This window comes from Acanthopagrus latus, chromosome 23 (genome assembly GCF_904848185.1).
Source record: "Acanthopagrus latus isolate v.2019 chromosome 23, fAcaLat1.1, whole genome shotgun sequence".
In the NCBI taxonomy this organism is placed as follows: domain Eukaryota; kingdom Metazoa; phylum Chordata; class Actinopteri; order Spariformes; family Sparidae; genus Acanthopagrus; species Acanthopagrus latus.
The window spans coordinates 2,208,571-2,229,356 of record NC_051061.1 but is presented as its reverse complement, the minus strand read 5'-3'; the positions used below and the strand labels follow the sequence as shown (position 1 = coordinate 2,229,356).

The window sequence follows — 20,786 nt, the reverse complement described above, 5'->3', positions numbered from 1 at the left end:
AATAAAAGTACACTTCTGAGTATACTTTTATTTAAAACTAGTTAACTTTGAGTACACAACAATTTTTCAAGTATTGTTTATTTTGTACTGCAACTGTACCGTGAACTATGTGTGCCTTTCTGTATACTTGTCAGTTAAAACCGTGTATACTTTTGTAGCCTTGTAGACTTTTATACCCCTGATAAGTATGTAAAAGTAAACTGAAAACATACTTTCTTATTTTTAGTTTAAAAAAGTGTACTTAAATGTACTTGCGTAAACTTATTGTTTGTAGGGGGCGTGGCCTCATAATAACCAGCCCCCGACATGCGTATTAATTGTTCTGTCAGCCTCTGATAGTTTAAAGTTATCCTGTGTATTTATCTAATTGTTAATCGTTTTTGTTTAATTCCCTTTTCGTAATATTCCCAAATCGAAACGTGACCCGGGGAGTGAACTGCGACACGTCGTCGGTCAGCTGACCGGGTGTGGTCATGTGATGTGCTGTGGCCATAAAGCCGCACAGAGCGGAACCGTGAGCGGTCGCAAGCTGCAACAATGGCCCGGGCTCCAGGTTCCTGCTGCGCTCTCCTCCTCGCTGTTCTCCTCAGCACAGGTAAGATTTATCATATCATTACTCACTCAGAGCGCTTACATGTGTTCTAGCCAGACAGAGGGAGCGAGCTCACAGCAGCAGGCTCGTTACTGTGTCGTGCTGTGATTCAGCTGACTGCAAAACGAAAGTAATGGTGACTTATAATTACCACTTGCGCTTATTGTGTCTGTGTAACTTAGTGGATTTGTTCTGAAAATGAATACCAAGGTAAAGCAGCAGATGTGCTTGAATCTTACGCAGGGCTCCCCAGTCCCCTGACGAGTAAAGAGGTGTGGAGCTATGTGGAGGTGAGGGACGGGGCCCACATGTTCTGGTGGCTCTACTACGCTGACAGCCCGGCTGCACAGTACAAGGACCTGCCTCTGGTCCTGTGGCTGCAGGTAGGACACTTCTGAAGCTCTCAGGGCCAAACCGGCGCCTCTGTACCACTTGTAAAACCGTTTCATTCTTCTGTGTTCGCTTTACTTCCAGGATGCAGCAACTATAATCTTATGATTTCAGACTTGACTTGTATGAGTGTGCAGAGAACCTCAGCTCTGCCTGTAGTTGTGCTGTTGTGTGGACAGGCAGCTTCCTCCACCAAGTGGACACAGCAACATCACTTCAGGAGCCATCGAACAGCCTCATGTGTTCTGCGGCACTGGAGGAGCGTTGATTCACACGATGACCCTGCTGACTCGGAGACAAGTTGCTATGTGCACGTTAAATGGCTTCATGCGTGATGCGTCGAGATTTAGTCGGCCATCGCGCGGTCTTCTCATCTCAGGTTCCGCTGCCCCGATTTGGACAATTCCCCTCTTTTTTTTGGTTTGTCTGTCGTAAGATCCCCACACTTTATGGAAGTGAAACTCTGAAATGCTATCCACAATCTTCAGTCGCTGCAAGATGTCAGAGGAAAGCAATGTATAAATCGGTGAGGGCTGCAGTGGTTGGGAGAAGAGAATATTCCTCCTATTTCGTTGTAATCTGTGCAGTGACAATAAAAGCATTCTGGTGCTATTCTGTAACAGTAGTGTGACTTTATGAGTAACAGCAGTGACGCCTCTATTTTCAGCTGCAGAGGAGGAACTGACTCATGGCGGTGCTCTTACTTGAGATGCCAACTCTGCAAGATTGAAACCAGCCACCTTAGTAAAAGATTAGCTGTAACATTGCTGTGTTTAATATTGTATTACTTCTCTTGAGTTTCCCTCCGATCACTGGACAGCAGACACATGACCCCTGAAACATTATCTCATTCAGTACATGAGTGGCTTTTGTTGTTATTAAACCCCACCTCTTAATGTCAAGAACCCGCTGCAGATGTTTGTCTGTGTGTCTGTAGGGGGGACCAGGGGGATCAGGGACCGGCTTCGGAAACTTTGAGGAGATTGGACCTCTGAACAGGGACCTAGAGCCCAGAAAGACCAGCTGGGTGAGATGGGTGCTCTCGAGGTTTCAAAATGAATGCTGAAGAGCTAAGAAGTGTAATAATGCATTGTTGTGAGGGAATGAGGGGAGATGGGGTTAACATGCTGATCTGTTCTCTGTGCGTTGGCTCTTTCAGGTCCAGGCAGCCAGTGTGTTATTTGTCGACAACCCTGTGGGCACTGGCTTTAGCTACACTGAGAGCCCAGGTGGCTACGCTACCAATGTGGCCACGGTGGCCTCGGACATGCTGGTGCTGCTCAAACACTTCTTTACAGAGAGGCCCGAGTTCCAGGTACGCCAGCTGGACGGGAACAAGTGTTTGCTTCACTGTAGCGTGATCTTATCGTACTCTACGAAGAACCAGGAGTCCCAAAGAATGATTTCACTGCATTCATGGGCATCTTAACGGGTGTAAATTATTAGTGCCATTACTATCTGGTTTAACACACCTCAGGTGCTCAAGCTTTGGTCTCGAGTCTTTAAAAAAAGTATTTACTCGCCAGCCTTCACAGTGAGGACACTGAAAAAGGAGCTAAACATTAAATGGACGTCTGTTGGCAATTTAAAAAAATGATATATTCAACCAAAAATAAGTCTAACAACAAAAATGTTTTAAAAAGTGAACACTTAATTAACAGGGCTGTAATCATGGCTAACATAACCAACAACCTGATCTCAACCTACTGGCTGAGATGGTCAAGTAGCCACATTCCCCTGTAAACGCTTTATCTGTCCTTAGTTACACTTTCAAGTTTCGTGACTGCAGCCTTGGCATTATAAATAGATTAATTTAAGATGGAAATGTGAAAGGAAGAAATGGGTCAGTAGTTTTTAGGAAAAAAATGCAGCTTGCACATGTTGAGAGTGGCCATGTAATGTCCCTAATTATGCCCTCCAATGGTGTTGTGATACAGAGAGGACTTGTGGGTTATCTCCTCTACATGAAGACAACGCAGTGTCTTTTGCTCACATTGATAGATATTTAATCTTTTCTCAGAGCATCCCCTTCTACATCTTCTCTGAGTCGTATGGAGGGAAGATGGCGGCTGCTATCTCCTTGGAGCTCAGCAAGGTGAGCTGACTGCTTTTTGAGTCGGATTTCTCTTTACAACATCCACGTCAGGTCCATGTGAGCTCACTGATACTGGAAAGTCCCACACTAAAGAGCTGTCATATGATGGATGAGTAGGCAAAAAAAACACAACAGTGAAATGGTTTGCTTGCAGAAGTAGAAGTAATAAACTTTTTGTTATGGGTTGTAAAGATGTATAATATATTCCAGTCGTATCAAAGTAAATTAGGTTTACTCACTTGCATTTTCTACAGTGTTCTTCCAGTCAACAGAAGTTAGTCTATAAATTTGGTAATATGGATGTAAAGCTCCAGAAGCTAATGTGGTTTGGATCGTCATTGGTCCCATTGAAAGATCAATGAATTGGTGAATATAGACAGAATAAAAATGAATAAGTAAAATAACAAGTTGTTAACCTTTTTGCTCTTGTCTGTCCAGGCTGTAGCAAAAGGGACGGTGAAGTGCAACTTTGCCGGTGTGGCTCTTGGGGACTCCTGGATTTCCCCACTGGGTCAGTATCTGTCAGTCTTTACACCCCAGCCTTTGTGCCGGTCCAGTCCAGATTTCAAACATGACTAATTCAAACCCAGAAGTTGGATTCACTGTAGATCTGTTTACTACCTCCCTACTAATGAGTTATTTAGATTTATCCAGTAGGAATAACTGCAGCTTTTGTTGGAGGACTAAGAAGTAAACAAAGGACGCGTGCTTCTATTTAAAACAAGTACAGGCTGTGATTTAATTCTATGACTAGAACAAACCAATCACCAAAGATTTCTGCTTGACTGATTAGTCAACATCCAATCGATTTGAACACTTATCACTGCAGCTCTTGAGGCCAGGTGTTCTAGGAAACGTTCTGAGCCGAGGTGAAAAATGTAAACACCAACTTTCTGTGGGGATTTTAATGAACTTGGCAACAGTGTATGGAATCTACTTAAAAGAGCCACTGCAGGTCAATACCAAAGTCATTACAGTGACCAGAGTCTGTAAAAAGGACACAGCGAGGTTTATCTTGAAATGACCAAACTGCTCACTGCTGCTTCATCCACAGACTCCGTCATGACGTGGGGGCCGTACCTCTACAGCACTGTAAGTAATGAGCAAATGTTTCTTTGATGATGTCTGGTGAAAGCCATATTCCGTTGTCCTGCTGATCCGCTGAGTGTCCATCTGACCGTGGCTCCTCTGCCGTGCAGTCGCTGCTGGATGATCACGGCCTGGCGGACGTCAGCAGTGCGGCGGAGGCAGTGAAGGAAGCTGTGGAGCAGCAGCAGTTTGAGAAGGCCACTGAACTGTGGTCTGTGGCGGAGACGGTGATTGAGCAGGTTGGTACAGTACCAGAGGATCAGCAGCACAGGATCCTGTTTGATGCCGTCAGGTGTACTTGTAGACACAGGAAGTTAATTATAGTGTATATCAGTGAATTGTTGGCTTTGTTGTTACTTGCGTATCTTTTGCCAGACAGCAGCAGTGTGAACAGACTGTGGTAGTGCACAAACCAGTTTTGTTTCCAGTCATGATCGCCTACTGCAATCTTTAAACTCACCCCTAGAACCCACTACATAAAGTTTCACTCTCTTCAGACGAGACTTTAAAGCTAATTAAAGCTACCAATTCAGTTTGGCCTTAGTTTTTCCAACTAATTCTACATTATTTCACAGTTTTTAGATATTGTGGCCATTATTCAAAGTTTTCACAGCCAGCAATCCGCATTTGGCTTCAGCTGGTCAACAGGGAGCATTCACAACCACAAGTTTTCAGAACTTGCCTTGTCTAGTTTGTTATATACATTTTGTGTTGAACACAAGCTTCTGGTTAATTATGGATTTGTGTGAGTGTGTATAAACTCCTCATAATTCATACAACTAAGTCAAATTTGTAACTATTAAAAAAATAAATCTGGAAATGTTTTGATATTGACTGTAGGATTATTGGTTTGATGTAGTCTTGTTGTGGTTTTCATGGCAGAACACCAATGGAGTCAACTTCTACAACATCCTCACCCAGGATCCAGATGCGAAACTCGCCTCCTCAGCAGGAAAGGACTTCATCGGTAAGACTGCTGGTGCCAAGTGTTCTAAAAGCAATAAGAACAGCTGGCTAGATGGGGTGGCTGAGACGGAATGCATGTCCTGAGTACACACAGTACGTCTTAATGTATCTAATTGTCAGATGTATACACTTTCTTTCTCACCAGCTCTGCTGACTCGTCGCCATATTCGCCCCCTTCACAGCCAATCCCTGAGCGAGCTGATGAATGGACCAATCAGGAAGAAACTTGGCATCATACCCCAGAACGTCACCTGGGGAGGTACTGTGTCTCGCCGGTGGCTTCTGTGTCCCTTTGTCCTGTTTTAGATTGATATACCTTCTCAACACAGTATTTCTTGTCCTTTTTAAGAAGTTGCTCCTCTTATGAATGATTCTCATGTCTTCCTGTGTGTACAGGCCAGGCAGAGGAGGTGTTCAGCTACATGGCAGGTGACTTTATGAGACCAGTGGTGGACATAGTCGACCAGCTTCTGACCGCTGGAGTGAATGTCACTGTCTACAACGGCCAGCTGGATCTCATCGTGGACACCATTGGTAATTTAATAAGGGCGTTACCTTCTGTTGAGCTCCAGCAGCAGTGTTTCAACCCTTCCACATGTAGAATTCCTTTGGAAAAGAGCTGTGCCACATGATTGTCTGCTCCTTGTCTCAGGTCAGGAGCAGTGGGTGAATCGGCTGAAGTGGGATGGACTGCCAGGGTTTCAGGATCTGAGGTGGACTCCCCTTGACGACCCCGCCTCCCTTGGCGTTACTGGTGCTTTCTACAAGACTTACAAGAACTTTGCCTTCTATTGGATCCTCAAAGCTGGTCACATGGTAAGACATTGGCTGATGTTTTTAACAATTCTGTACATACAAAGGTTTTTTAAAATGTTAGGAAGGTTAAGGATTTCTGAACATTTGACTGGCTTATCTAAAACATGAGCAAAGAGGTGGCGCCTGGTTACTTAAAAACTAACATAACCCAGCTTTTCATGTTTGTGGGGGGGTTATTCCTCCAGTAGCTCCAGGCTCTGCCCACATCTGTCTGTTGCAAAATACTGGCATCTGTCCTCATGTCCCTGACACCCTGAACGCAGCCCTAAATAGAGACCTGGCATTTCTGTACAGGCTTCATTTTGCAGCCCTGGAGGTTGTTGTCAGTTGTTTATTACCTAAAATAAGGTTCTGTACTGTGTTGCACACACGTTGGACATGGATCCTCGTCCAGCGTCAGTCAGTTTAGGATGGCAAGCATTATGTATGGTCTCATAGTGACAGAAGCATTTTGAATACATAATGATGGAGTGAACTAGAGAATACAATCAGTGATCAGCTGATTTAGGACTAAAAGCTCTTGGAAAGGAAATTAAGTCACATTAGTTAAAGGTGCATTTTGTAAGATCTGGACGTAATTTAAGGTAAAACCATTAAAAATGAAGATCGATCAGATCTGACGTTGCATGGAAAAGGTAATTTATTTTAGTAATTCAATTTGTGTGTGTGGTCAATTAATTACACATAAAGTGAAATATTTCAAGCCTATATTTGTTTTAATCTTGATTATGGTTTGCAGCTCATGAAAACCCCAAATTCAGTATATCAGAAAATTAGAATATTACATAAGATCTGCTAAAAAAGGACTTTTAATCCAGAAATCTCGGCCTTCTGAAAAGCATGTTTTCTTGTACCTGCACTCAGTACTTGGTTGGGGCTCCTTTTGCATGAATTACTGCATCAGTGTGGCGTATCATGGAGTCGATCGGCCTGTGGCACTGCTTAGCTGTTATGGAAGCCCAGGTTGATTCGAAAGCAGCCTTTAGCTCATCTGCATTGTTGGGTCTGGTGTCTCTCATCTTCCTCTTGACAACACCCCATACATTGTATATGGGGTTCGGGTCAGGCGAGTTTGCTGGCCAATCAAGCACCGTAATCCCATGGTCATTAAATCAGGTACTGGTACTTTAGACAGTGTGGGCGGTTCTTTTCCTCCTTAGCCCCGGCAGGACACTTCTGACATTGTGTCTAGTTCAGGAGTGGCTTGACACGAGGGATGCGACAGTTGTAGCCCGTGTCCTGGATACGTCTGTGTGTGGTGGCTCTTGGTGCACTGACTCCTGCCTCAGTCCACTCCTTGTGAAGCTCCCCCAATTTTGTAATGGCCTTTTCTTGACAATCCTCTTAAGGCTGCAGTTATCCCTGTTGCTTGTGCACCTTTTCCAACCACATTTGGAAAGTCAGGATTAACAATATTAAATGGGGGGGGGGGGGGGGGTAATTTTTTTTTTTTTTATGAATTGAAGTTTGAAATTCAACACCTTTCTCTCTGTCACAGATTCCCTCAGACCAAGGGCCTATGGCCTTGCAGATGTTGAAGATGATCACCCAGCAGGCCTGATCCACTAACTCTGATGCCAGCTGGCTTGGCTCTGACAATCACTATGATCAAATGATCTTTTTATATTCCTTTTCCTGCTAAACCAAATCAAGAATCTCAGTTTTTTTTTTGATTACAGCACTGACCTGTGTAGACTTCAGCCAGTCCACAATAAAGACATTTCTTTTTTGTAAGTGCTGTCCTGCCTTCTTGTCTGTCACAGTTCAAAGATGCTTGTCGGCACAAAATGTCTACTGCACGCAAGTGAGCTTCCTCCAAATCCAACTAAGTTTTTATTTTGCTGTCACAATCAGTTTTCTAGAAAGTCAAGCTGCATTCATGGACATAAGTTGTCACTTGCATGTTAATATAGTGACTGAAAAGGTGCCACAACAAAATGGTTGAGTTGAAGTTGACACTTTGTGATTATCAATCATTATTAATGAGCAACAATAGCAGCTCTATGAGGTGGTACATTGGTACAGTAGTTTGAGCACATTTTATTGCATATACCAATGAAATGTACCAACTAATGAGATTCCCATCAGACTCAGCAGTACTTAATGTTTAGAGCTACTTAGCGAATGCAAGCATGCTACCATGCTGAACTAGGATGGTGAATGTGATCAACATACCCATTAACACTGTCATTATAAGCCTTACAGAGCCGCTAGCATGGCCATGACATCTTAGTCTGGTTACACTACATCCTGTGAAGAACATGTGCATGTACCAAATATTGCACTAACCCCTTGCGTAAGTATCAGGATATTTTACTGAATAAAACCCTGAATATCACTAATGTAACACATTTTCCTCAAAACTTAGTCACTGTCATGGTGGGACCATGAGTCTTCAGGTGAGTCTTTGTTATTTCAGTCAGGACCAAAGTGCCAGTTCTGACATCTCTCAAGTATTGCTTCAGGTGTGCCTTGAAATGCTGCATGCATAACAAGCCAAAGCCAAGCAAAAGTCATCCACAGATGAGTTAAACCAGAATGAAAGTTAAAATCAACTGAATTTCTTTCTTTTTTTTGCGTGCTCTGATAGACACACTAATTATAGCAATATCACACCAACATATTACAGTTCTATGCATTTTTGTAGGTGAGGCCCTGAAGGGCAAGTGACTTTTTTTTTTTTTTTTTCAGGGAACTATTTTTTTCATGGGTGGAATAGTGAGAAGAAATGTTTGTATTGTTTTTGTAATACTCATTTTGACCAGGAGAGGCTGAAATGCATGACCCCCCCCCCCCCTGCTGCCCTAAATAGGACAAACAGCATCCATGTTCTTCCAGGTGGGATCTAGTTTCTCTCTGCCCTCTAAACACAAAATGCATCTGATATGTGTGAGCAGGTTATGTAACATGACTGTCATGTCTTTCTTCATGGAGTGTGATATACTTGGAGGTAATCTGCCATCAGTGTGATGCACCTGCTCCTGGCTAGCTGATTTGAAATGTGTGAACTGGATGTGGACATGTGAAAATGGTTGAGTACAGAATGACTGAAAAGAACTGATGATCACAGGTTGCAGTTTATTGTGAGGTGATAATGGTGGTGTAGCTGGGGTCATGACATTATGAAAATTATCCTTCAGTCATGCAATTTTCTTGCTCTACTTTCTCCTGACATGCAAAAACACCAAAATGTTCTCCAGTAATAAATCATGAACATTGTGGAAAATGTGACTTTGTGAAAGCTTTTATTTTGCATACATATTACTGAAATAGAGTTTATAAAGCATATTTGTATATCTAAAAGGTTAATACTGATTAAGAGATAAACCAAGTACACGTAATGATTTGAATAATAAAAGTATATATGACTTCTATACCTAGAACCGTAAATCTTCACACATCACATCACATTTTTGTTCTTTAATCGTTAAATCAATTTAAATCCGCTCTGCTTACACAGAAGATCAGCCAACAGGAGCGTTTCTCTGACTGTTGATACATGATCACTGATATTACAGCTTCTTTCAAGCACTAATGAAAAAATTGTAAATATAAGCAAAATGCATTTGACGACAGTATGATCGGGGATCAGGTCCTCTTGAGTTAGCAGCAGACTGCAATCTCAAATGAAATATGGACTAGAAACAAAAGACCCCATTGGATGGTTAGAAACCTGAGATGTAATGAGTGCGTTTGATCCACTGTGCAAATCTCATGCTCAGAACATACATGGTAGCCCTGAAAATACAACCTAGTTCCTAGTTAAGCATTCATCTATCTGATACATCATTCTTTAAACGCAGAATAGGATCATTTTAATAAAGTGACATTTCCTAACGTGGCGAGGCACCTTTGGCATTACAGAGACTTATATGAATAATATGCTTATTTACTTTCTTGCCAAGAGTTAGATAAGATAAAATGATGAAAGCCTCAAGGTTGTGCAGTAAAGCTGAAGCTACAGCCAGCATGTTAGCTTAGCTTTCACAAATACTGGAAAAAGACGAACAAAGTCCGCAACTGTCATGTCTAATCCTTTTAATTCGAACAAAACTGACTCCAACTGCGCTGCCAACCGCATTCTAGGGTTTCACCATCGCCAGCACATCCAGCCCTCGCTTTCAGTTTTTATTCTAAGCTAAGCTAACCTACAAACAACGATCTACTGTCTGCAGCTTCATATTTACTGTACAGAAATTGATGCAGTATCAGTGTTCTCATCTAATTATTGATAAAAATGTGACTAATAGTTAATTTCTAAAACATCAACTGTCCTTTCAAGATATACTATCCAGGATTTCCCAAAATAATGTATATATATATATATTCTGTCTGTTTCTGCAGAGACCTCGCTTTCTGCCTGTATTTTTCTCACTTGACTGATTTCAGGACGTTGTTGGGCATTAACCTCTGGGCAGTGGTGTGTAGCACCATAAGGCCACACAGACTGTGAGGTCAAGACTCTAGAAACAAGTAGCAACCAGATGACATGGCTGTCTCCATCTCTCTGCTCTGCTCTCTGTGTGTCATGGATGTGGGGATGTTAATACTTACAGAGCCATGACTGTAGCACAATTAATTAAAGAGTCAAGGAGAAGCAGCCTGATAACTTAAGTCAAGTCCTCTGTGTAGCTGAGGCTTCTTCTTCCCCAGTGGCTTTCAGGGACTGGAAAGCCCTTCCTGATCACTGGCTCCACTACGAGCTCCAGCAGGCCCGGTGGTTCTGCCACAGCCAGCTCCGTTACTCTAAAAAGATTAGAATACGCTCGGCCCACGAGAACCAGCTGACCAGGGGGGATTCGGGGATCAGGTCCTCTTAGCCGCCGCCAGTACACCCTGAAGTGCCGAACGAGTTTGGTCGGGTAGTCCCACTGCAGAGTGGCATTGAGGTGCAGGCAGCTGGAAGTAGAGTGTGGCGACGTACCAGCACCACGCAGCCACACCACGTCATAGATGCACATGCCCTGAACCAGCTCAGGGGGAACCTGCAGACTGTCCACATCCAAGAGCTTGTAGAGAGAGAGAGAGAAGGGACGGGGTGGCAAGAAGAAATGAGAAGGGTTTGTATGTACCTGGGTTTAACTTGCATTACATTTACAAGAAAGGTGATAAACTGAGCTGGAAGTGTCAGTTCAGGAAGACGTCCTGAAATAAGTGAGTGGCAGTTATAATAAATAAACTGAAAGACAATGTCAATTGAAATGTTGGTGTAAAGTGTAAACACCGAAAGCAGTTGAAGTAAATTGCGTATGAACAGAGAAGGTGTGGGAGTCAGAGGAGCTGAAGAAATCTAATGTTGTTCAAAGATGAGCAAGTTTTATCTGGGTTTCTAACAATATACAGTATAAACAACACAAGTGGCTCACCATGATTTCGCCCACCCTGCAGCTGAAAGCTGTGTCCTGAGGCTCTCCATCCCGCTGGATGCTGAAAGCAACTTCTCTCAGAGCACAGCCACGGAGTTCCAGCTGCGAACATCTGCACACGGTGACACGACATGAGGGTGTACAAAGGTCACTGATTTAGACAACTTCATAAAGAATTCCTTTAATGAGCTATGAGAAGGTCTTACCTGACAGTCCAACCACCTGGATTCAAACCACCACACAGCTGAGAGAACTGGCTCACCAACTGGTGCCCCTCATCCAATGCAGCAGGAGACACACTGGTAACTGCAGAAACACATGCAATAAATGCTTGGTGAGAACAGTTAACAACGAACCTTTCCAACAGATGAGCATATGGGTGCTGGTGGCAGGAAGAATCGTTTCTACCAGAGGGCGAGCGACTGAGTTCACTCCCACCTAGACTTTATACAGTTAGTCTGATGTTCAGTTCCAGATTTATTTAGATATTCATTATTTTGGCCTAAATATTAAGCACAACAGTTTCTAATAAAATCAAAGATTACTCATTTCTGACAATGTCAATTTTTTTCACAGGGACTGGGGTGGAAATTGGAGGTGATATTGGCCCAATAGTAAATAGTATAAATTAAACAACAATGGAAAATGGTTATGGCTGGAACCATACTTCATTCCTGGTACATGAATCGTCAAAGCTGAACACAGTTTACTGCACATTAAGCTACTCTTCATACTTAACCATTACAAATATAAAATGTTTCTGTTGTGTTGTTTACAACACAGAGAATCAATGGTAAACAGCTCTTAACAGAGTTTGTGTGAACTGGCTGCTAAGAGCCAATTAGTGTTAAAAGTAAAGAGCATTTGCTGGAGCACTCAGACTTGATCTTGTAAGACTGATCTTTGTCTGGAGATGACCGTCAGGCCTCAAAAGTCCCTTGATTTAAATATCGCCTAAAAATAACTGAGTTCCTGACTCCCAGACTGAAAGTCAAGCCAAGAGGGGGGAACACGTAGCAATGCTTTTGTTACATTTACATAAATTTGTGCTTCACAGTTCCAAGAGTTAAAACGAATGCAATTATTACTCTTTAATTGATGCTATCTTTTTATACTTCAACCATTGTAATTGCAAAGAACTTGTTGATATGACTACCTTACATGTAATAACAATAAAAGCACTCAAGCTTGGATTTGCTCCAGTCCCCTGCAACAACCCTGCAAAGGATAAGCAGCTGTGAGTAATGGATGTATAGAGAGAAACTCACGATTGACATCCCGGGCGTTAATGTGCGTGCAAAGGCTGGCGTCTGTTGTCTTGAGCTCAAGGGAAACAGTGATCCCAGGAGACGGCTTGTAGATGAGGGTCACCAGAGTCTTGGATGCCAGGGGAACATTGAGGGAGAAGATCCTGACAGATACAGAACACACAAAAAGAACCAGATCAGTTGTCCAGGCCCTGAGTCATGAGGAGGACCTAAAAAGGGCCCAAAGAAGGCCCTCTAACCTCAAAGATGAAATGTTGGAAGAGCCCTCTGACTTAATAATCAAGCATGGGTGAACAGAAAACACACACTTGGCACAAACTGGAGCTGTGTGCGAGGCAGGGATGAGTCCGTCCAGCAGCAGTGAGCAGCCTCCGTTCCAGGCGTCCTCTGGGCAGCCGCGGCTCCTCAGCCAGCCCTGGCCCTCCAGCTCCGTGTGGTAGTATAAAGGCTGGATCTCCTGCGCGGTCAGGTTGAACCAGCCCCTCTCTGCCTCACGCTGCACGCAGGCAGAACAGGATAGCAGGCATCAGACAAACAACAGCTTCATCACATTTCTCTTAAACAATGACAAGTATTATGATCAACTCGAAAAAGTGCTGAAAGTGCAGAGATAAAACAATAACTGTTTTTTAATCGAACAGTGAGGAGGAACAGTACCACACAATTGTCCTCAGCAGAGTTTTAACCAACATGGATGACAGGTGCTCATCAATTCATCCCCAAACTTGGCTGACATTATCAGAGAAATAGGTCTATCATGGATATATTGCTATTGACGTACAAGTTAAACAATATATGGCTGTATGATTCTTTTTTATATATACACTATATCCTGAGAACTTGCTTGGTCCACCTTCTGACAGAATTTGAGGATTTGTTTTGGTCACCGAGGTTCCAAATTTACTGCATCTCATGATGTGATGCAGGACCACTGTTTGCAACAGATTTACTGTGTGTTCCACCCTTTTCGTGGCAGCGCAGCAACCAACATAAGGGGTGCTCTGACAGTTTGGTATTTTCCAGCACAGAGTGTACGGTGAACAGGTAGGAGGTTTCTTTGTTGCTATTTTGGTGTAAAATGTTTCTTTGCACTGAGGCATCTCAGAACCATGTTTCTTTCTGTATACTGGCACAAATCTGATTATTTCACCAACAAGAGCAAACTAATACTAATACTAAATTAGCAATGATAATCAAATAATGTCTCAAATGTAAACACACAACAGTGTTTTTATCAAACACTCCTAGACTGTTAGATTAATTCAAATTGAGGACAGAAGTTCATGTTTGATGTGGGTACAGCAGGGACATAGTATGTATGGATTCGTATATGAGTATGAGTGATTATAACACCGTTCTCCACAGCTCCTCCAAACTGTATGAAAAGCTTTTCCCTCACTTCATTAAATCCTTGCACACATCTGAAGGCAAGCAGTGCCATAAAACAGATGTTAAGCTTCATTAAGCCCAGTGCAAATGACACCAGCCTGCCACAACAAACCCACTCACACCTCGACACACTATGTAAATATCACAGACACATTGTGTATAAACATATTTTTTTTTTGTTCCTGATGACAACTTTCTCTAGTTTTATTTCTATCTTCGCTGAAGTGATTAACTGTTTAAAAAACCCACAGCATCATCCTCTGGCTACATGTCCCCCTCTTCAGTACCTGTCCTCTATAGTGGAAAGCCTTCCCGAAGCCCTGGCAGAAGGAGGAAATGAAGGGGAGAGGTGACACTGGCCGATGGATGTACAGGTAGCCTGACAGCAGAGCCCAGAACCTGCAGACAGGACAGGGTCTGTTTAAAATATCTCCACCTCCATTAATTCATCTACTTCCACCAACATTTTTGTCTTCTGCTTTCTAAGTTGACTGTGAATGTGAGTATGCACTTCAGTGGTAATAATTAGTTGTTCTTACTTGTCCTGATTCATGCGGAATTCACTCTTATCCTGGGTCTCGTACACCCAGCCTGGAGCAAAGATGGCAGTGGAGAAATTGTGCTTCCGGATCAATTCCAGAGCCTGCAGACAAGCCAAATCAAAGGTTAATACTTTCAATAATCCTAGAACAATTAATGCTTCTTCATAAACACACACCCTTCAGCCATAGCCTGTACCTTATTTGTCTGGAACATTCCTCCCACCACCTTGCCTCGGGCAAACACGTCCACCCCGATGTAGATGTCAGCTTGGCGGCCTTGAACCCCACTGTAGTCCGTCATCCACTCGAGGCTCTGCTCAGTCCAGTTGTAGTTGGTGAAGAAACCATCGCAAGCATCAAAAAACATCCTGTTATGGGAATTTGAGATGAAGTGTCATTGTAATGGTGGACCAGTTTTTTTTATATTGAGTTCCGTTTGCCAACACATAGAGGATGCCTTTCTACCTGTTGGACTGGTTGAGTTCATTTTGCCATTGTAGCTGTCCATTCTCAACCACACTGTCGTACCACAGGACCAGGCTGTTGGACACCCGCTCGTGCATCTGATCTGTCATGTAGCGAAGGAACAAAGGTGTGTTCTTCACCGCAACTGCCTGCAAACAGAGGACAGCACACACAATCGGTTATTATTGCAAAACATTACATGCATCAGCCAGGTAACAGTCAAGATGTTGAAGAGAAACAAAACTATGAAAGACTAAATTTGTCACATCTTTTACATATTAAAAGGTACATTTCTGAGTGAAATTGATTTAACAATCAAAACAATGATTTTCACAGACTCCTCTATCCTCCAGGAAAATTAAACGAGGCTGGAATCCTGCCAGCAGCTCTGTGAGTCAGTACGCCATGTATGCTCACAATGACAATGCTAACATACATTATTAAAGGGACTGTTCACCCCAACATCAATATAACATATGTTTCCTCTTCTTTGTCTCCCTTGTTGGGTGCATCAAAACGACCTTCATGTATAAATAGCACTTCATGTCGCAAAAAAGCGTTTTTGATTGGAGGGTAGGTGTAACGTTTACCATGTTCTCAATCTTAGTTTGAGCCTATGAGCATGCTAATATTTGATAATTACTGTATGTATTTGATCATAAATCAGCTAATAAATAAAGAACATCAATTCTACTACAGTGTACCAGCTGCAGTAAACAACAGGCAGGAAATCTGAATCCTGATTTAAATCAAAAATAATCATTTATGCATGAAATGACATTTTGATTTAGAAAGTCAGATTCATAACCAAGTGTCTCTTTGTTTGAACTTACCTTGTAGACACACTATTCCTAAACTATAATGTCTAAACATGTGTAGCAAGTGTAAGCAATGAATCTTATTGTCCTTAAGGAAAGTATTACTCACACTCAGTTCGTTCTCTATGTTAATGAGCCAGCCATCGAAGCCATAACAGTGACTGATCTGGACTAATTTATCAGCCACTGCCCGGTACGACTCCTCATCTTTCAGGAAGGCCTCACACATCGCGGCTCCATCAGTCCACTCCGTGATGAAAGTCCCTGGAAAGGTGGCCAATCACAGCATGGGAATGGGGGGGCAGACATGAGGACAGAAAAACCTGATTAAGATTCCATTTCAAATCTGCTCACTAAAATTTAAAATACTAATTGAGGTGACTAAACAGGACCTGCTTCTGTTATATTTTGCCTTTCTGCTCACCAAGCACGACGACTCCATGTTTATGTGCAGCATTGGTCCACACAGCAGGAGGAATAGTCACCAGCTTGTGTGCAAAGTAGTTGAAAATATCGATATACTGCCAGTGATAGAAGGAATATGGGGCCTCTGCAATTGTCCCCTGAACAAACCTTGACGATAAAAGAAAGCAAAACATGGCATTATAGTACGACTGTGACTGCCAGTGCAAGGCTAACCGCGTGGCAGCAGGACAGTCATTTCGAGTGAGACTAATGGACTTCCACATGACTTTAAAAATGTTCTCTTTTTAACATACTACAAGGAGCTTTTAACACATTATCAACATCTTCATATTTTTTTTTAATTGTGATTAAAATCTCAGATGCTTAACAAGGTAACAGTCCACACATGACTGCGTTTGTGGTCAGCCATCATCGAAGTCCACTCTGTCAGAGGCAGTTCATGCATTTCTAGAGCTGTAGTTTGCATATAACTGTAACAGGTGGAGGAACTATGAAGTATTTCCTTATCCAGATTAGGTAAGTCATAGCAAAACTTTTATGGCGGAGTGCTGAGGATGAATTGAGGAGTCTAGTGCGACTGAGGAACAAAGCTGCTCTGTATGTATGGCACTAATACAAAGTTTGCTTTGTTTCACCATCATCATAATACAGTTACTAATCTTAAGAATACAATACCTCATTACCATGCAAAGGGTTCCTGCAAACAGCTGTGTTCAAAAAAGACAAACGGTACAACAGATGTGTTGTGTCCCTCTTTCACCAGAACATTTTTTGTCACTTTTCATGCCGTCTAACAGCAGTTTCTTTAGGGACGACATTCCCTCAAGCTGTGCCTGCTGTGCACTGTATACTCATACAACCCCACATCACAAGACCAGAAGTATCGCTAATACAAACAACATTTGTTGTTGGTCCAGTCGTCTTGTATCAGTCATGTACAGATGATCTGGCCTCTTGCCTCTGGCAGTATAGTGAAACTGTCGTCATGCACAAAGCCAGATCCATAAAGAAATAGTTTCTCTAGTTTGATGTGAGATCTTGACTGGCCTGCACAGAACTCTGACCTCAAACCCATCCAAACCCTTTGGGATGAAGTGGACCTTCTGATCGTCAGCAGTGTTAGACTCCACTGATGCTCTTGTATCAGAATGGGAGCTGCCAGGTTTTTCAGCATCTGATGGAACTGCACCGGTCTGCCTCCAAACACTGGTCAGACCACACACCCCAGCGCCAGCACTTTGCTCCACTACATCAGCTGGCCGGCTGGTACCGTCATCACTGAGAGCAAACAAAGCTCGCTCAGCGAAGTCGAGACTCTTCTTTGTTCTGGCACCTCAGAGGTGGAACTCCCGACCAGGACAGCAGGGTCACTCGCCATCTTCCGCAAAAGACTCAGGACTCACTTAAGGCTTCAGACTTCAACTGGACCCCCCATAAAAAAAATGTAAAATGTATATGCACTTGTATGTACTTACCCCTTGCACTTATGTACTTAAGGTATCCTTGATAAAAAGCAGCTACTATGCTCAAATGAGTGCTTGAAAATTGTTTCTATTTTTTCTTTCTTCGTTTATCAGTGATGATATGTTGTGATTTCTTTCTTGTGACAAATGTACTCATTGTTAGTCAATTTTCCAGGTGTTCCATAATTAGACCAGCAAACATACAGTTACAGAAGCTGTTCTTTTAGAGCTAAATATACACCCATACATACCGGTCATCTAAGTAGCCTCCCATCATATCGTGAGACACCAGGGTCCGCAGTGGACAGCTGGCCAGAGGAGGCTCCCGAGGTGCCAGAGGGACTGCTGCCACATTGAAAGGGTTTGCCTCGCTTCGTTTCCAAGACAACAACTCCTCCAAAGTTTGAAGACCACCGCTGATTGGTTCAGTGGTGTCGGGATCATAATGTTTGGCTGAGAAGCAGAGGACAGGAAATATTATGCACAATGGAGTGACGTCCAGACACAAACTGCAGCTCAGACGGTTTTAAACTGCCTTCCAGGTAACACAATCCCCTGACCTGGTAGAGGTGAGGGCACATATTTGATGACTTCATGGATACCGCCTGTGCCCAGTGGTTGATCCAAACAAGACTCCAGCCTGGTCAAAGAACGAGGTGAAAAGGTGCGATTCATAAATGTGGTTGAACATTGATTTGTGTTTTTTTTTTTCTTTCAGTGTAAAAACCACAATCTATGTATGAGTCAAAAACAACTGCAGAACTGAGAGCGTATTACAATGCGAGTTGTAAGTCAGTTGTAGTGAACTATTCAGTCAGGTAACAGTAAGTTCATTCACCATTTAGCTGTATCTGGGGTTTAAGCAACAAGCAACTTGCAACATTAAAGTAAGATAACGTAAGGATGTTAGAGGCACTCAGTACCGGCTGGCTTCCGTTCTGTCCCTCTTCACGCCGACATTATCGTTGTCCTCTCCGTCTTCTCGCCTCCTTCGGAGAGGGTTCTTGTTTCCATCCGCATTCAGTGTCATTTCAATCCAATTTTAGTGAGAAACCACTGAGGAAACAAAGTGCACGAAGAAAGGGGAAACAGAAAGGGCTGCTGCAGCGCCAATGACAGCATCTTCCGGCCCAGGCCCTCCAAAATAAAAGCGTAATTTTCTTATTTTTTTTCCGGTAATTTAAAGTAGAACATACAGTATTTAGCATGTTATTGTAAGTGTATTGTAAAAAAATACATCTTAGCGTACATGTGTTACTTGGCGTATTATGCCCACTTTCAAGGGAAATAGTCGAGGGTTTTTTTTTGTTTGTTTGTTTTTTGTTTTTTTTTTACACCTTATTACATAACTGCGATAACTGCATGCCTGTTGTTAAATCGGTTAAAACTCGAATTGAAAACATGGTTGATTTTTTTTATTACTGATATTTGGAGGTAACTGTACAGTCTGTTGTCCATGAAAGGGTGCTCAGAGGCCAGCTGGACAAAGGAACCGATCTCTGGTTATTGCGCAACACCAGACTCCTTAACTTCGAGGAGATTAGTCCCCAGCAGGAAATACAGGGACAATAACATGGGGCTCTGAGAGAGGAAAGCAAAGATGGCGGCCGTAAACGATACTCCCATACATGGCCGGTAGTGTTGTATGATTGAAATGTTGTGTTATTATGTAACGCCATTGACTTAATGCTTTCTTAACGTTTAAATTACCCAGTGAGGGGAAGTGTAGGGATATAGCCTATTAGGCCTGAATCTTGTAGGCTATTTAGAGTAATACCATATACATATAAAGCTATGTTTTAATGGTCACCAAGGCTTGAATACATAAATAGATACATAAACATCCATATATCAGACTGTGAAGAATGATCCCTTAAAACCCCAGCCAGCCCAGAGTAAATCAAAAGAAAAGGCAATTTTCTGAAGAAAGTTTAAGAGTAGTTCAGCTGGAAAAGTGCTCAAGAAATATAAAACATTTTTCAAGTGTTATTTGAAGATTTCCAATCAATATAAACAACAGGTCCAAATCTTTTAAAATTAAAACAGAGAGGCAACAGCCAAGAAAAATCATTTCTATGAGCACAACAATGTAAACATCTTGGCCAGAGAAGAAAGAAAGAGGAGTAAAACGACCGTCTCTGAACAGAGGAGGTGAAATTACTTATCACTCACCTGCAATGCAGTACTGAGTTCCCTCGGCAGACAGCTTAACAGCGAGTCACACCTGGGCTCACCTTGCCCTAGCAACCAACATGAAGGCCAGTTGGGTCAACGATCCAAAAGTGGCCCTAACGACTCTGAAACTCAGAGCTCACACATGTCATTAACGACTCTGTAAGGACACTCCCACACAGAGTTTAAAAGCCTGCAACTCCCCTCCAGGTAGTTAGAACTGAAGAAGGCTATTGGCAGAGAGGTGAAATGTCTTCAAGAAACAAACATCTCCAGTTAGCCTACAGTACAGTACTTGGACTTACCATGATTATGTTTGTACATATGGATATACCAGTGTATTTCTATTTCTTACCTTTTTCTTTTTATCACATTGTTTATTTTTAGACTATTATTATTGTTTATTGTTAAATTGGGACTAATATAGATATTCTGATTCTGATTCTAATTCGGTTTTACTTTGCTTACATGTGGCGGACCCTGCCACCTTTCTTGTTTCAAACAGTGTTCTGGGTACTTATTTTCCTCTCATTAAGACCTCATTAATATTGTATAAGTGAAAATTCTGAGTTTGGATTTATTCTCCAAAACTACATAAAAATATGGACATGCCTGGGTTTTGTGAGTTTATGAAATAAAAGTGAAATAAAAGATTCAGTGTCGCTCTCCACCCAAATTTGTACATCTTCTCTTTGTCAAACTAGGGGGCGGGCCCATGCAAGGTGGGCAGGGGTGACCTGGGGAAAACTATGAAGTGAATCTATGTTAAATTAATGTGATTTAAGGAGAAGAAGGGAAAATAAAGCAAACATGAGTTTGCTGATGCAATCATGTCTGTCAGTAGGGGCAGGGCGTGGGAGGCTGTTGACTACAGGAATGACTCATTCAATCAAGGGGCCACTGCCTACAATGGAAGCCCGTGAGTATGT

The 20,786-nt window shown here is 42.5% G+C and overlaps 2 protein-coding genes across 2 annotated transcripts; one reads left to right on the top strand and one right to left on the bottom strand.

Moving 5' to 3' along the window:
- Nucleotides 1-435: 435 nt before the first annotated feature.
- On the top strand, nucleotides 436-7,682 carry scpep1 (serine carboxypeptidase 1). The gene is made up of 13 exons (XM_037088325.1): nucleotides 436-595; nucleotides 836-975; nucleotides 1,920-2,009; nucleotides 2,142-2,297; nucleotides 3,003-3,077; nucleotides 3,516-3,588; nucleotides 4,132-4,169; nucleotides 4,277-4,405; nucleotides 5,049-5,133; nucleotides 5,278-5,391; nucleotides 5,529-5,666; nucleotides 5,785-5,948; nucleotides 7,447-7,682. The coding sequence occupies exons 1-13, from the start codon at nucleotides 538-540 to the stop codon at nucleotides 7,507-7,509; spliced, it is 1,323 nt and encodes a 440-aa protein (XP_036944220.1). The 5' UTR covers nucleotides 436-537; the 3' UTR covers nucleotides 7,510-7,682.
- Nucleotides 7,683-8,599: 917 nt separating this feature from the next.
- On the bottom strand, nucleotides 8,600-19,931 carry engase (endo-beta-N-acetylglucosaminidase). The gene is made up of 15 exons (XM_037088320.1): nucleotides 19,858-19,931; nucleotides 18,609-18,741; nucleotides 18,246-18,325; nucleotides 17,937-18,138; nucleotides 16,221-16,369; nucleotides 15,906-16,060; nucleotides 14,979-15,127; nucleotides 14,710-14,881; nucleotides 14,511-14,614; nucleotides 14,259-14,370; nucleotides 12,891-13,078; nucleotides 12,583-12,725; nucleotides 11,521-11,620; nucleotides 11,315-11,426; nucleotides 8,600-10,957 (listed from the first exon to the last, which is right to left on the bottom strand). The coding sequence occupies exons 2-15, from the start codon at nucleotides 18,713-18,715 to the stop codon at nucleotides 10,559-10,561; spliced, it is 2,172 nt and encodes a 723-aa protein (XP_036944215.1). The 5' UTR covers nucleotides 18,716-18,741; nucleotides 19,858-19,931; the 3' UTR covers nucleotides 8,600-10,558.
- Between the last annotated feature and the right edge of the window lie 855 nt (nucleotides 19,932-20,786).

What these genes read in the sequence shown, in the direction of transcription:
- scpep1 (XM_037088325.1), top strand. Translation starts at nt 538, where the DNA reads ATGGCCCGGGCTCCAGGTTCCTGCTGCGCTCTCCTCCTCGCTGTTCTC. An exon ending in CTCTGGTCCTGTGGCTGCAG is followed by an intron (nt 976 to 1,919) that starts GTAGGACACTTC and finishes GTGTGTCTGTAG; the next exon opens with GGGGGACCAGGGGGATCAGG. An exon ending in TCTCATCGTGGACACCATTG is followed by an intron (nt 5,667 to 5,784) that starts GTAATTTAATAA and finishes TCCTTGTCTCAG; the next exon opens with GTCAGGAGCAGTGGGTGAAT.
- engase (XM_037088320.1), bottom strand. Translation starts at nt 18,715, where the DNA reads ATGACACTGAATGCGGATGGAAACAAGAACCCTCTCCGAAGGAGGCGA. An exon ending in ACAGCTCCAGTTTGTGCCAA is followed by an intron (nt 12,726 to 12,890) that starts GTGTGTGTTTTC and finishes TGTATCTGTCAG; the next exon opens with GATCTTCTCCCTCAATGTTC. An exon ending in TAACGCCCGGGATGTCAATC is followed by an intron (nt 11,621 to 12,582) that starts GTGAGTTTCTCT and finishes GTGTTTCTGCAG; the next exon opens with TTACCAGTGTGTCTCCTGCT.